Source organism: Numenius arquata, chromosome 23, assembly GCF_964106895.1.
Source record: "Numenius arquata chromosome 23, bNumArq3.hap1.1, whole genome shotgun sequence".
NCBI lineage: Eukaryota > Metazoa > Chordata > Aves > Charadriiformes > Scolopacidae > Numenius > Numenius arquata.
Window position 1 is genome coordinate 6,991,973 of NC_133598.1, and position 12,216 is coordinate 7,004,188.

Consider the following 12,216-nt stretch of genomic DNA (forward strand, 5'->3'; position numbering starts at 1 on the left):
GCTTTGTTCCTGTCTGCGGAGCGTCCTGGCGTGGTGGGATTGAAGAAGAAATCGCCAGACATTGGCTCTTCTGTGCCTCGAGCTCCGTCCAGAGCAAAGTAGCAGCGCACGTGTCAGGGGAAGGTGCGTTTCCGAGAGGCAGGAGTGAGGTGGCTTCCTCGGGGAGGTGGATGAGGAGCCACTGAGTCACGGCAGCTTCCAGCTCTCGCCATTCCCAGCTCCGCAGAGGAGAGGCTGGTGCCACCAGAGAACTTGAGATCTCAAGTGACTTGGAAAACGCCAGAAGACAGAGAGGGAAGTGTCTTCCTAGTGAAGGTGTCTGTAGTTGAGGAGTTTCTCACTCGGTAGAAGAGCTGCTTATAACTAAAAGGCAGTTTATTTCCTTATTTTCCTGGAGGGCAGGGGAGCCGCTGGCATCACAACGATGCTGCTGGTCCGTTTTTCCTGTTCTCAGACCTCTGACAGGGAGTGGGAATGTCTGACACGTGAGGAAGGGCCTGGGATTATTCCGGCCTCCTGTGTACTGTGGCTGGTAAATTGTAGTTTACCTTGTCGAAGGGGAGTCTCAGAAGGGATGTGGATTTTTAATACCTAGTACAAACCATTTCAAAGGTCGTGGGCACCTGGGTTTCAGTGCCTGGGTCGTAAAGAAACTTTCACTGTCGTGGTGGATGTATCTGTGACCTCTATGGTCGCTTGCCCTGGGGGTCAGGGATCAGAAGTCGGAAGCTTCAGGTGTGAAACTACCTGGTTCGTACCTGGCGTTGGTATTTGTGGTCCCCTTCAGTGGTTAAGGAACAGGTTTTCCTGGGGAAAGGGGCATTTATCCCCTGCCTCTCGGTCTGCCCCGAGCACCCGAAACTCTCGAGGTGGCGAGCGAGGCCTCCAGTCATCACATTCCTATTCCCTGAGCCGGTGCTGCCGGGACGGCCTTACCTGCGCTGCTCTCAGAGGCACGAGTTTGCCAGGGGCCCGTCCTGTGATCGCCTGGTGATTCAGGCTCGTCTTCCTGTCCCTGCTTCCTCCGTGCTCAGTCTCCGGTGCCGACAGGACCCGCCAGGCTCTGCGGAGCCCCACCGGTGAAGCACTGTGTGGGCTGGGAACCGTTCCGGGTAAGCCATGGTGCGGGACGGATTGGTTTTGGGCGTGTGATGAGATGGATTATAACGTCGTCATTGATTTGGGGAAGGCTTGTTTCGCTGCCCGCTTGGACAGCTTCAAGGGGAGCTGTGGAAACGGAGCGGGGCGCAGCCAGCCCTCGGAGTGTTGGGAGGTTATCAACGTGAGAGCCGAGTGGTTTGGAAAATCTGCTGTATCTGTCAGGGCTTCGTCTGCCTTCGGCTCGGTGATCCGTCTGGCAGATCTCAGGGCGTCCCTGGCTGCGGGGACCTGGGGGGGGACGTGTGCCAGGGCTGGCCGCGGTGGCTGCTGACGGGCTGGAGGCTCCTGTCGCACTTCCACGTGAGCAGCCTCAGGCTGCAGATGAAGGAGCTGGATTGATGGCACAGGATTAGCTCGGCCAGGTTTTCTCTGCTGAGCGAGGCGGTTGCCTGAAAAACGTCCTGGGTTTCAGCTACAGACTCTGTGCTGGGGTGGGGGCCCTGGTAATTTGGGGCCGTGCTGGTGGGGGACCTGCTGCTCCAGGGCGTTGGGAGAACCTGGCAGCCCTTTTGAGCCAGCAGGGAAAGGGCAGCCCCAGCCTCTGCCCCGCTTGAGGAGCTCCAGGCACAGGTCACTAGCCCGCTAGCCCCAGGGCCATGTTTCTCCATGCCTGGCTCACCGGCTTTCCCCTCCGGTCCCTGACCGCTTCCTCCCTTCCCACAGGCATGAGTGACCAGGCTTGTCCCCAGCGCTGAGCCAGCTGGAGCCGTCAGGAGCCAGGCCAGGATGCCGATCCCTCCTCCCCCCCCGCCGCCGCCGCCTGGCCCCCCGCCGCCTCCCACCTTCAGTCAGGTAGGGGGGCTTCTTGCTGCCCCGGCTGGTTGTAGGGTGGGAAACTGGCCTGTGTCCTCATGGTGCTACTTGCCAGGGGCCCCTGTATTGTCTCTGGACCTCCTCCAGTCCAGCCTGTGAGAGCTTCGGCTGACCCCTGGGCTGTGCCTCAGTTTCCCTTGGAGCAGACTGTATGTGGAAGGGGCTGCACATGGATTTTTGTGGGTTTTCTTTACATTAGCATCTTCTGCTCCATGATGGCTCGCGGGGGGAGAGCAGGGGGTCTCACACGTGGCTGTAACTGAGCCGGGCCTTGGTGGGACAGGGGTCTCAGCCTCTCCTGTAGGGTAGCAGCGGAACCTCCTGGGGCAGCCCCATCGCTCCCTCTGCAGAGAGCCCCTGGAGAAGGCTGTTCGCTGGCAGGGAAAGGGGGCGAAGTGGGGAGGTGGTATCTGGCTGTGCCTGCTCTGTGGACCGGGGTGTCCACAGGCGAGCTCCTGCTGAGCTGCTGCTTGTCTCCAGGCGAACACAGAGCCCCCGAAACTGAGCCGAGAGGAGCAGCGGGGCCGTGGGGCTCTCCTGCAGGACATCTGCAAAGGGACCAAGCTAAAGAAAGTGACACAAATTAATGACCGGAGCGCACCAATCCTAGAGAGTGAGTACCCCCCTGGGAGGCACTCAGCCCCACGCTGGGCCCTTCAGGATGACTTCTGGGCTCTCACCCGTCTGGTTCCTAGTGGCTCCTTGTTGGAGGAGCTGGTAATACCAGGCTTAACATCTCTGCCTCTTTCATTTCAGAACCCAAGGGTGGCAGCGGCGGCGGCAGCTACGGCTCTAGCTCAGCTGCTATCCAGCCCAAGGGCGGCCTCTTCCAAGGCGGTGTGCCCAAGCTCAGACCCGTGGGAGCCAAGGACAGCTCAGGTAATGGCCGTCGGACTGCCATTTGCCTGGGGGTTCCCTAGGGAGCTCACCGAGCAGGAGGGGGTTGAGGATCTTGCCGTGTTTGCCTGGGGATTTCAGCTGGTTAGAGGCAGGGACCCCAAATCAACACCCCGCATGTGGCCGCAGGCAAACTGCGCTCTCTCCGTGCCGCAGTGTCCCATGACACAAACCTCCTTGGAGCGGCCCGAGAGTCGCGTGTGCTGCTGAACGTTTCTCTCTGCTATTTTCTGTGGCAACCTGCCTTCCAGCCAGCCGGAGAGCAAATAGCGGTGGCGAGAGAGGAGCCGTGTGTGGCTGAGCACGCTGCCAGCTCCCTGCCTGTGCCAGACAGCCTTCCCCGCGGTCTGGCCCAGCTCGGCCGAGCGGGCAGCCTGCCCCGTGCTCCGCGCAGGCTCCGGGGACGAAGCACCGTGCGTCGTTCTTGCCGATTCCCAGCTCGTGCTGTGCCTGACTGGTTGCTCTCGCTTTCCTTCTCCACAGACACCTCCACTAAGCAGACCCTGCAAGTCCCCGGCGCCAGAGCAGCCGCCCCCAGGCCCCCGGTGCCGGCCAACAACAGCCGACCTCAAGATGATGCTGACAACAACCGGGGCTCTCCCCCGGAGCTGCCGCGCACCCAGAGGCCCTCCCTGCCGGACCTCTCCCGGCCCAACACCGCCGGCAGCACCGGCATGAAGCACAGCTCGTCCGCCCCGCCGCCCCCTCCACCGGGACGCCGTGCCGCTGCGCCGCCTGCCCCCCCGCCGGCACACGGTGCCAAGGTCTCTTCCTACAACCGGGAGAAGCCCCTGCCACCCACCCCGGGACAGCGACTGCCCGTGAGCAGGGACGGACCCCCCGCCCCGCCACCCATCAAGCCCCCTCCCTCCCCAGTCAGTATCCGAACGGGGTCGGGGGCTCAGGGCCAGTCTCTCGCCCCCCCGCCACCCCCTTATCGGCAACCCCCCGGTGTCCCCAACGGCCCTTCCAGCCCCATCAACGAGTCCGCCCCGGAGCTGCCGCAGAGACACAACTCCTTGCACAGGAAGACGCCGGGCCCCTTGCGGGGTCTTGCGCCCCCACCTCCTGCTTCAGCCTCCCCCTCTCTCCAGAGCAGTCGCCCCCCTCCGCCAGCCAGAGACCCCCCCAGCCGGGGAGCAGGTAAGAACCGTGTGCTCTGCCGGGCCTGGCTCCTTCGCGCCGTGGTGTGTTGGGCTGTGGCATCCATGGGGTGTTTGGTGTCTGGCAGGAGATGCCGGGGGAAGAGTCGGCACCCGGGCACAGTGAGGCTTCCCCTGCTGGTGGCAGCGGGTGCAGGGGTTGAGCCAGGGGCAGTAACTTCACTGTCACGTTTAATACACGTCCCCGGTCCTGTCATCTGTTTATCCAGCTCCTTTCACTCCTGTTGGTGGCAGTGGGTTGTGGTTGGGCAGCTCCTGCCCCTGAGGTTGGTGTATCCTGGGGTGGAAGGTGACAACATGGTGGAGACAGAGCCGGGTACACTGCGGTTGCTCCCCTGAGCTTCCTAAATGTCACCAGGGCGGTGACAAAAAGCTGCAGCAGAGCAGGGAGAAGGCTTTCCCTTGGTGGTGCAGCCAGACACCCTCACTCAGCCCCCAGGAACCATCCTGCCCCTCTCTGGGCTGGATTTGGCGCTGGGTGGGTCAGAGCACGGCTGGCGATGAAGGCTCTGTCTCCGCTGGTGCAGGGTTTTGGTGTTGAACACCATTTGAAGGTGTTGCTCAGTGAAATCCGCTTGTCGTTGCCCCTATGGGCACGGAGCCGGGTGCGAGCGTGTCCCAGTTGCTGGGAGCAGTGATGGCTTTGCCCCGGTGCCCCCCCCCGGCGCGCTCCTGGGCTCTGTGTCCAGACCGCAGCTCCCGCCTGGTCCCCTGCCAAGCCGCTCTGTCCTTCCGGCCCTGCCAGAAATCCCTCCTTTCAGTTACGGCTGGGGATCTGCTCTCTTAGTCTGTGTGTAATTAGCCTAATGAGGAGCATGAGCTGCTGCTGTGCATCCGTGGGAGGCTGGGCAGGAGCGAGAGGTGGGTCGGAGGGGCTGTGGGTCCTGTCACCGCCTCGATGGCAGTGCAGACGTGGCTTCCCAGCCTCGGCAGGCAGCATCTTGCCTCCATGCGGAGCTGCTGCCCCCAAACCCTCACCTGCGTGGGCTCCTAGCTGCTCCTCGGGTCCCCTCTTGTGCAGGGGGTGAACTGGGTCCGATAGTGAACTGGGAGCGTGTGAGGGATGGAGCAGCCCCGCTGGGGGTGGGTGGTGAGCTGTGGGGGAGCCGGTCCCCTTCACTGTAGCTGAGGAGCAGGAATGCAGATGTCAGGAATGAGGAGGAAATCTGCTGGGTGTGCGTAGGAGCATCCCTGGGCTGGCCGTGCTGGCCGCTGGTGCGGTCTGGCTCAGCAGCCGGCCTGGAAAGGCTACCTCGGAGGATGTCCTTGGCCCTGCTGCCGGAGGGAGGGTTTGCCCTGGGGATGCCGTGCCTTGGCAGGCGGCGGTGGGCCGTGCCGGGGCTGACCCAGCTCTCCTTGCAGCCCCACCGCCCCCTCCGCCGATGCTGCGAAACGGGGGGCGTGACGCCCCCCCACCTCCGCCCCCCTACAGACTGCACGGCTCCACCGAGCCCCCCAGCCGAGGGAAGCCGCCGCCGCCGCCCACGAGGACGCCGGCCGGGCCACCACCACCACCTCCGCCAGTGCGGAACGGGCACCGGGACTCCATCTCCACCGTCAGAGCATTCCTGGGTGAGTGGGGTCCTAGATGTGGGTCTGCTGCTTTCCCGGGGGCGGAGGGAGCTGGAGCCCCTCAGCTTTAGGGGTCCCCGTCCAGAGCCACCTCCCTGACGTGCCTGTTCCCCCCCTTCTCTGCAGATGACTTTGAATCCAAATACTCCTTTCATCCCGTTGAAGACTTCCCAGCCCCAGAAGAATATAAATACTTCCAGAGAATCTACCCCAGCAAAACAAACAGAGGTAAGGGGGGAGGAGGAGGTGTCCTGCTGTCCCCTGTGGCCCAACTCTCAAGGGTGGCAGGAGGTGACAGCACACGGCCACCTGCTGTCCTCTTTGTCCCCGCTCGGGGTGGCTCATGCAGGGGCTGGTGTGAGCCGCCCCGGGCTCCTGATCCACCTCCTCCGCAGCAGCAGCAGCGTTGCCCCAGGGCCTGCGCAGGCTCCCTGGGGGTGCTGAGCCCCAAAGGCAGCCTGCTGTGCTACTGGGGGAGGGGGGGGGGCAGGATTTGGGCTGTGCTGTTACCCCTCCCCACCTGCCCCCTTTTTTTCCTGCTCGGAGAAACGCCGCAGGGCTTGTTCCTGCCTGCGCCGAGCGCCCTTGGTGCTGGAGCGGCTACAAAGGGACCCCAACAGCTGCCCCTGTGGCTGAGGCTGGAGTTGGGTAGGGGCTGGGGGGGGGGTTGTAAGGACCCCCCGCGTGTCCTGGGATGGGGACCTCGGAGCGGTGGCACTCGCAGGTGGGGCGGTGCACGGTGCCCTTGCTGCGGCGTCAGCCCTGCGGATCCCGCAGGAGACTCCGGGGAGAAGGGGATGCTCGTTTATTTTTAGAGCCATGAATGTTTAATGTGGATTTGAAAAAGCCCTGAGCTTTCCGTGCTGCTGCGGCGGCTGGAGCCGGGCGCAAATCCCAGGCTCCGGATCTCTGCGGGGAGGACGAGGGAGGGGGGGCAGTGGGGGGGGGGGGGTTGGAGGAGGGAAAGCAGCCGTACTGCATCTCGCTCTGCGGAGCACCGGGCCGGCTGTGCTCTGAATCAGGTGGGGGTCCCACACATCATTCCAGCCATCCCCCCTCCAGTTCTGGTCTCAAACTGGTTTTCTTCTCTTTCCAGCTACGCGCGGGGCCCCCCCTCTGCCCCCCATCCCCAGGTGAAAGCGGGCTGCGCAGGTGGATTGTTCCTGAGCGGAGAGACGGACCTCCTTCCCCTTCCTCAGCCGGACCCTCCCCGTCCCCTGCCCCCCCAGGATCCTGCATGAGAAACTCCCACCTCTTCGGTTTTCCCGGCTGCGCCAGGACGAGCGGACCCCCCCGGCCCAGCCCTCTCCGCCAGCCCACCCTCATCTATGCAGCCCCCCTGGGGACTCGGTGACCGTCCTGGCAAACCCCGGACGCGTCCTTCCCTCCTCCCTCCTCGCAGAATCCCAGGCCGGGACCCTGTGTCCGGCCACGGGGACTTGGGGTGGCCACCGGGCCACAGGCGGTGGCTGTTGGGGACCAGAGGTGGCTCCGTGCCCCGTCCCTCGGGGCCGAGCTGGGGAGGGACACGCTGCGTGGTCACCGGAGCGAGGGGGGGCCGGGACGGGCCAGCGGAGCCTCGTTACCCCCACGCAGCTAATTGCTTTTTTGCACAGGAGCCAGGGGAGGGGGGCGAGCGGGACCAGCCAGGGCAGCCCCCAGGGGGGGGCTGTGGGGCGGCTGGAGGGGGACACCCCCCATCCCTGCTCCCACGGGGGGATGTCCCCGACGCCACCCGCCAGCGTCACACCCCAAATGTTGACCCTCCCCCCCCCCAGCCCCACGGCTTTTCCCCCCGCTGGGTTTGAGGCGGCTGAGGAGGCGCCCGGCTTTTAACGCTAAATCACCAAACCTAGAGCATTTTAACGAGAAGACACTAATTGTCTGCGGAGGAAGCCGGGGAGGGGGGGTGTGTGTGCCGTTACCGGGGGGAGAGGGGAGGGGATCATTTGTTCTGTAGGTGGTGGGGGGAGCGTGGGGGGGCTCCGGCTGACGTTTTGCCTTACCCTCTCCCCCCCCCCGCTGCTGGCACCGGCCGGTTCCTCTGCATTTACTCACGGTCCCGGGGGGGGGACACACATTAACCCTAGTTACTGATCTTTTGTACGTTGTAAAGAAGCTTGTACCCCGGGAGGAAGGTGGGTGCCCTGCGGCTGTACTAACCCCCCCCCCCCAACTCTTTTGGGGTTGTTTTGGGGTTTTTTGGTTGGGTTTGGGGTTTTTTTTTTTTTTTTGTTGGTTTTTTTTTGTTTTTTTCTACCAAGATGGGAACTTTCTTGGGAGTTGATGGGGGGGGGTGGTGGTGTCTGGAGGACCAGCCTTCCCCCTCCCCCCCTCAGCGCTGCTCTTTGGTTTAAATAAAGGTTAAAAACAGGTTCTCCCCGAGCGCTGGCTGCCCCTCCCGGGGAGGGGGGGGCGAGGGGCTGTTTGAAGAGGGAACAGAAGAATAAAGGAGGAGCTTGAAATTACGTTTAAATAAAAGTAATAAAGATACACGACTCTGTGAGGGCACTGAATGGGGGAGGGGGTGCTCTGTGCCTCCCCAGGGACCCCTCCCTTCTTCGGGGGGGGGTGGGTGGGCAGGACGGTGCCTGCGGGGAGGCGGGTACTGTGAGGAACTGGGAAGGTGGGATAGGGGGGCTACTGGGAGCAGGGCTGGTGGCACTGGGAGCAATGGGAAGGCAGGATGGGGGGGGAAATGGGGGCGCTGGGAGCAGGGGGGAGGCAGGACTGGGGGCGCTGGGAGCATGGGGGGGGGATTGGGGGCACTGGGGGGGAGGCAGGTTAGGGGGTGCTGGACGCGCAGCAGGGCCCCAGGAGACTACATCTCCCAGCATGCCTTGCGGGGCGCAACACACCTCCCGGCAGGCCCCGCGCGCCCTCGCCCATTGGCTGCTCGGCGGCGGCCTCCCCCTCCTCCCGCCGCGGCGCTTGGCGCGGGACGTTGCGATTGGTGGCGGCGGCGGGCGGCGCAGCCAATGGGGCGGCGGGGGCGGGGTCGGCTGGGCCTGGTGGCGGGAAGTGCGGAGCTGGGGCTGAGTTGGCGCGAGAAGGTGAGTGGCGGCGGGGGGGCGTCCGGGACGGGGAGAGGGGGACACTGGGGGGCTCCGGGGGATGCGGGAGGGATGCGGGGCGTCTGAGGGGGTGCAGGGCTGTGCTGGGGGGATGTCGGGAAGGGAGATGCGGGACGGGGCTGGGGCGGGCAGAGCAGGGCGATGTGGAAGGGGTGGCCGGGAGCCGCGGGTCCCCCCCGCCTGACCGGTGTCCCCCCCGCTCTCCATCCGCAGATCCCCCCGCCATGGCCAGCAGCAGCCCGCGGCACCAGCCCACCATCGACTTCCCCCGCCGGCGGAGCTCCCGCCGCCTCGCCGCCGCCCCCCCGGGCAAGAGCGTCCCCGACCCCCCCGCCCCGCGGCTCCCGCCCAGCCCCCGGGCCTCGGGGCCTCCGGAGCCCGGCCCGTGCCCGGCCCGGACCGAAGCGCTGCCCCTGAGCCCCCGCAAGCGCCTGGGTGAGTGTCCCCCCTCGCTGCCCTCTCCCCTGGGACCCCCCAGGAAAGGCTGGGGGGGGGCATCCTTTTCCTAAAGCCGCTGTGGGGCAGGGACCTCCCTCCCCCTCGCCCCCCTGCAGCCGCTTCCCCCGCTTTCAGGAGGAAAAGCTGCTCCCGGGGGGCCTGGCCGTGCTGTGGGGCTGAAGGGCTGCCCCAGGAGGGGCTGAAGCATGAAACTCCCCCCCGGGGAGAGCGATGCGGGGGAGCGGGGGGGGGGGTTGCAAACAGCCTCTCACTCACACACGAGCGCTCCGCTGACCCCTCTCCTCCCCAGGCGACGACAACCTCTGCAACGTCCCCCGCGCCCTGCCCTGCTCCCCGGCCAAGCGCAGCAAGGAGAACCAGGGCCGCCGCTTGCTCTTCGGGGACTCCCCGGCCTCCCCCGAGAAACCGGGCAGCCCCGGACCGTCCCAACGGCGTGGGGGGCAGGAGACCCCCCGGAGCTCGGGGCTGGGCGGCCAGCCTGCCCGCACCCGGCTCTTCAGGCAGGAAGGTGAGTGCGGTTAGGGAGGGGGGACGGGGTCCCGGTGGCGCTGCAGCCCCCCCAAGCCCTTTTTGTCCCCCTCCCGAGCCCTGTTTTCCCCCCTGGCGCAGGCACATGCTACCAGCAGGCGAAGCGGGTGCTGCATGCGGCGGTGCCCGACCGACTCCACGGCAGGGAGAGGGAGACGGGCATCATCCGGCAGTTCCTGCGGGAGCACGTCGGTGGGCGCCAGCCCGGCAGCCTCTACATCTCTGGAGCCCCCGGGACGGGGAAAACGGCCTGTCTGAGCCGCATCCTGCTGGACTGCAAGGTGTGCGGCGGGTAGGGGTCCCCTTTTGGGGGTGCAGGTGGAGCAGGTTGGCAGGGAAAGGCAGGAGGGCTGGCGGGAGCGGGTGGGCAGGGGTGTAACGCTCCCGTCCCTGGCAGGATGAGCTCTCCGGGAGCAAAACCATCGTCCTGAACTGTATGGCGCTGAGCAGCCCGCAGGGCATCTTCCCGGCCGTGGGGCAGCAGCTGGGGCTGCCCACAGCCACCGGCCGGGAGGGCGTGCGGAGGCTGGAGAAGCAGCTGACAGCCCGGGGGCCCATGGTGTGAGTTTTCCTGCCCAGAGAGGGTGTCATGGGGTCCCCGCCTCGACACCCCGAGTGTGGGCAGCCAGGAGAAGCGGCCCCAGCAGTGGCTGTCCCCACTCGGGGGGGGCTGTGAAGGGGCCGTGGGGGCGGTGGGCAGAGCTGGGGCTGATCCAGGCTCCCCCCTGTCCCCGCAGCCTCCTGGTGCTGGACGAGCTGGACCAGCTGGAGAGCAAGGGGCAGGACGTGCTCTACATCCTCTTCGAGTGGCCCCGGCTGCCCGGCTCTCGGCTCGTCCTCGTGGGTGAGCGCACGGCAGCGTGACACTGCCAACCCTCCCTGTTTTGGGGGGGGCTGATGGGGGTTTGGTTTGCACCCTCTTCCTGCCCACCCGTTCCCCGCTCGGGGCACAGCCTCGTCCTTCTTCCCTCCCCTCCTCACCCCGCTGTGCCCGCAGGGTTGGCCAACGCGCTGGACCTGACGGACCGCAGCCTGGCCAGGCTCAGTGCCCACCCGGCCGGTGGCCCCCGGCTGCTGCACTTCCCACCCTACACCAGGGAGCAGCTCAGCGCCATCCTGCAGGAGCGGCTGGGGCAGGTGGGGACGCGCCGGGGCGGGGGGACACACACGGGGGGGCTCTGCCCGTGTGGGCGGCAGCGCTGACACCACGCGGTGCCTCGGCAGGTGGCTGGTGACACCGTCCTGGATGCCGCCGCGCTCCAGTTCTGCGCCCGCAAGGTCTCCGCGGTCTCCGGTGACGCTCGCAAGGCCCTGGATGTCTGCAGGTCAGCGCCTGCCCCGAAATGGTTGTGCCAGGGCCAGTGTGGCCACTGCGAGCCCCACGTGGCCCCTGCACTGGGGGTGCCCGTGCCGGGGCGGCCGCTCTGCCCGGGTGCTCAGGGCTGTCTCTCTCCAGACGCGCCGTGGAGGTGGTGGAGCTGGAGGTGCGGAGCCAGACCCTGCTCAAGCCGCTGCCCGGCGGTGAGTGCTGCGCCGGAGCCAAACCCCTGCAAGGGGGCACCTCTGGGCTGGCCTCAGTGAGGGTCCAGGGTCCCTTTCTGGGACACCTGCCTCTTGACATCCCCCCCCCTCCCCCCCCGAGGTCCCCTGCAGCCCTGTCTGTCCCACAGGTGACTCCCCGGCGTCCCCCGTCCCCAAGCGTGTGGGGCTCCTGCATGTCTCCCGTGTGATCTCGGAGGTGTTTGGGGACAGGCTGGTGGCGGGTGGCCAGGGGCCCCGGAACACCTTCCCGCTGCAGCAGAAGGTGCTGCTCTGCTCCCTGCTCCTGCTCGTCCGGCGCCTACGCGCCCGGGAGGTGACACTGGGGAAGGTGAGTGGCCGTGGGACCCTCTCGGGGCTGGATTTGGGGAGCGGGCGGGTGTCCCCGGAGTCTCCCTTGGGCGCGGTGCCGCGGCGTAACCCCTGCCCTGCTCTCCCTTCCCCAGCTCCATGACGCCTACAGCCAGGTCTGCCGGCGGCAGCAGCTCCCCGCCGTCGATCAGGCCGAGTGTTTGTCCCTCGTCACCCTCCTGGAGTCCCGCGGTGTCCTGGAGCTGAAGAAGGCCAAGGAGGCCCGGCTGGCCAAGGTACCCCGGGGTCCGGCGGTGGGGCAGGATCCGGCGGTGGGGCAGGATCCGGCAGCGCGGTGCTGAGCAGCTCCTCTCCCCCCCCCCCCCCAGGTCTCCCTGAAGCTGGAGGAGGCAGCGGTGGAGCACGCGCTGCAGGACGCGGTGCTGGTGGGCAGCATCCTGGCCCAGGGGCTGTGCTGACACCCCCACCCCCCCCTCGGAACCACCCCCCTCCACCGCTGCCCCTGGGGGGGCGGAATCTCAGTGCATGGATGGTTTGGGCCAGCCCATGGTGGGAGCAGGGAAATGGCTCCCGGAGGCCTCGGCTGCTGTTTGGTGAGCTCTCGCTCCAGGACAGTTTTATTGACACTTTTAATACTATTTTTAATATTATTATTATTATTATTTTTGTGTGGCTGGAGCTGAGAGGCGGGAGGCTGA

The 12,216-nt window shown here is 66.1% G+C and overlaps 2 protein-coding genes across 2 annotated transcripts; both read left to right on the top strand.

Moving 5' to 3' along the window:
- Positions 1 to 1,887: 1,887 nt before the first annotated feature.
- Positions 1,888 to 6,743, top strand: WIPF2 (WAS/WASL interacting protein family member 2). The gene is made up of 7 exons (XM_074162913.1): positions 1,888 to 1,953; positions 2,455 to 2,587; positions 2,731 to 2,862; positions 3,355 to 4,014; positions 5,397 to 5,606; positions 5,733 to 5,834; positions 6,703 to 6,743. The coding sequence occupies exons 1-7, from the start codon at positions 1,888 to 1,890 to the stop codon at positions 6,741 to 6,743; spliced, it is 1,344 nt and encodes a 447-aa protein (XP_074019014.1).
- Positions 6,744 to 8,577: 1,834 nt separating this feature from the next.
- CDC6 (cell division cycle 6) lies at positions 8,578 to 11,976 on the top strand. Its single transcript, XM_074163017.1, has 12 exons — positions 8,578 to 8,659; positions 8,894 to 9,115; positions 9,429 to 9,647; positions 9,749 to 9,948; positions 10,065 to 10,228; positions 10,405 to 10,511; positions 10,665 to 10,804; positions 10,892 to 10,992; positions 11,124 to 11,188; positions 11,338 to 11,537; positions 11,653 to 11,793; positions 11,887 to 11,976. Exons 2-12 carry the CDS (start codon positions 8,905 to 8,907, stop codon positions 11,974 to 11,976), a joined length of 1,638 nt encoding a protein of 545 aa, XP_074019118.1. The 5' UTR covers positions 8,578 to 8,659; positions 8,894 to 8,904.
- Positions 11,977 to 12,216: the final 240 nt, after the last annotated feature.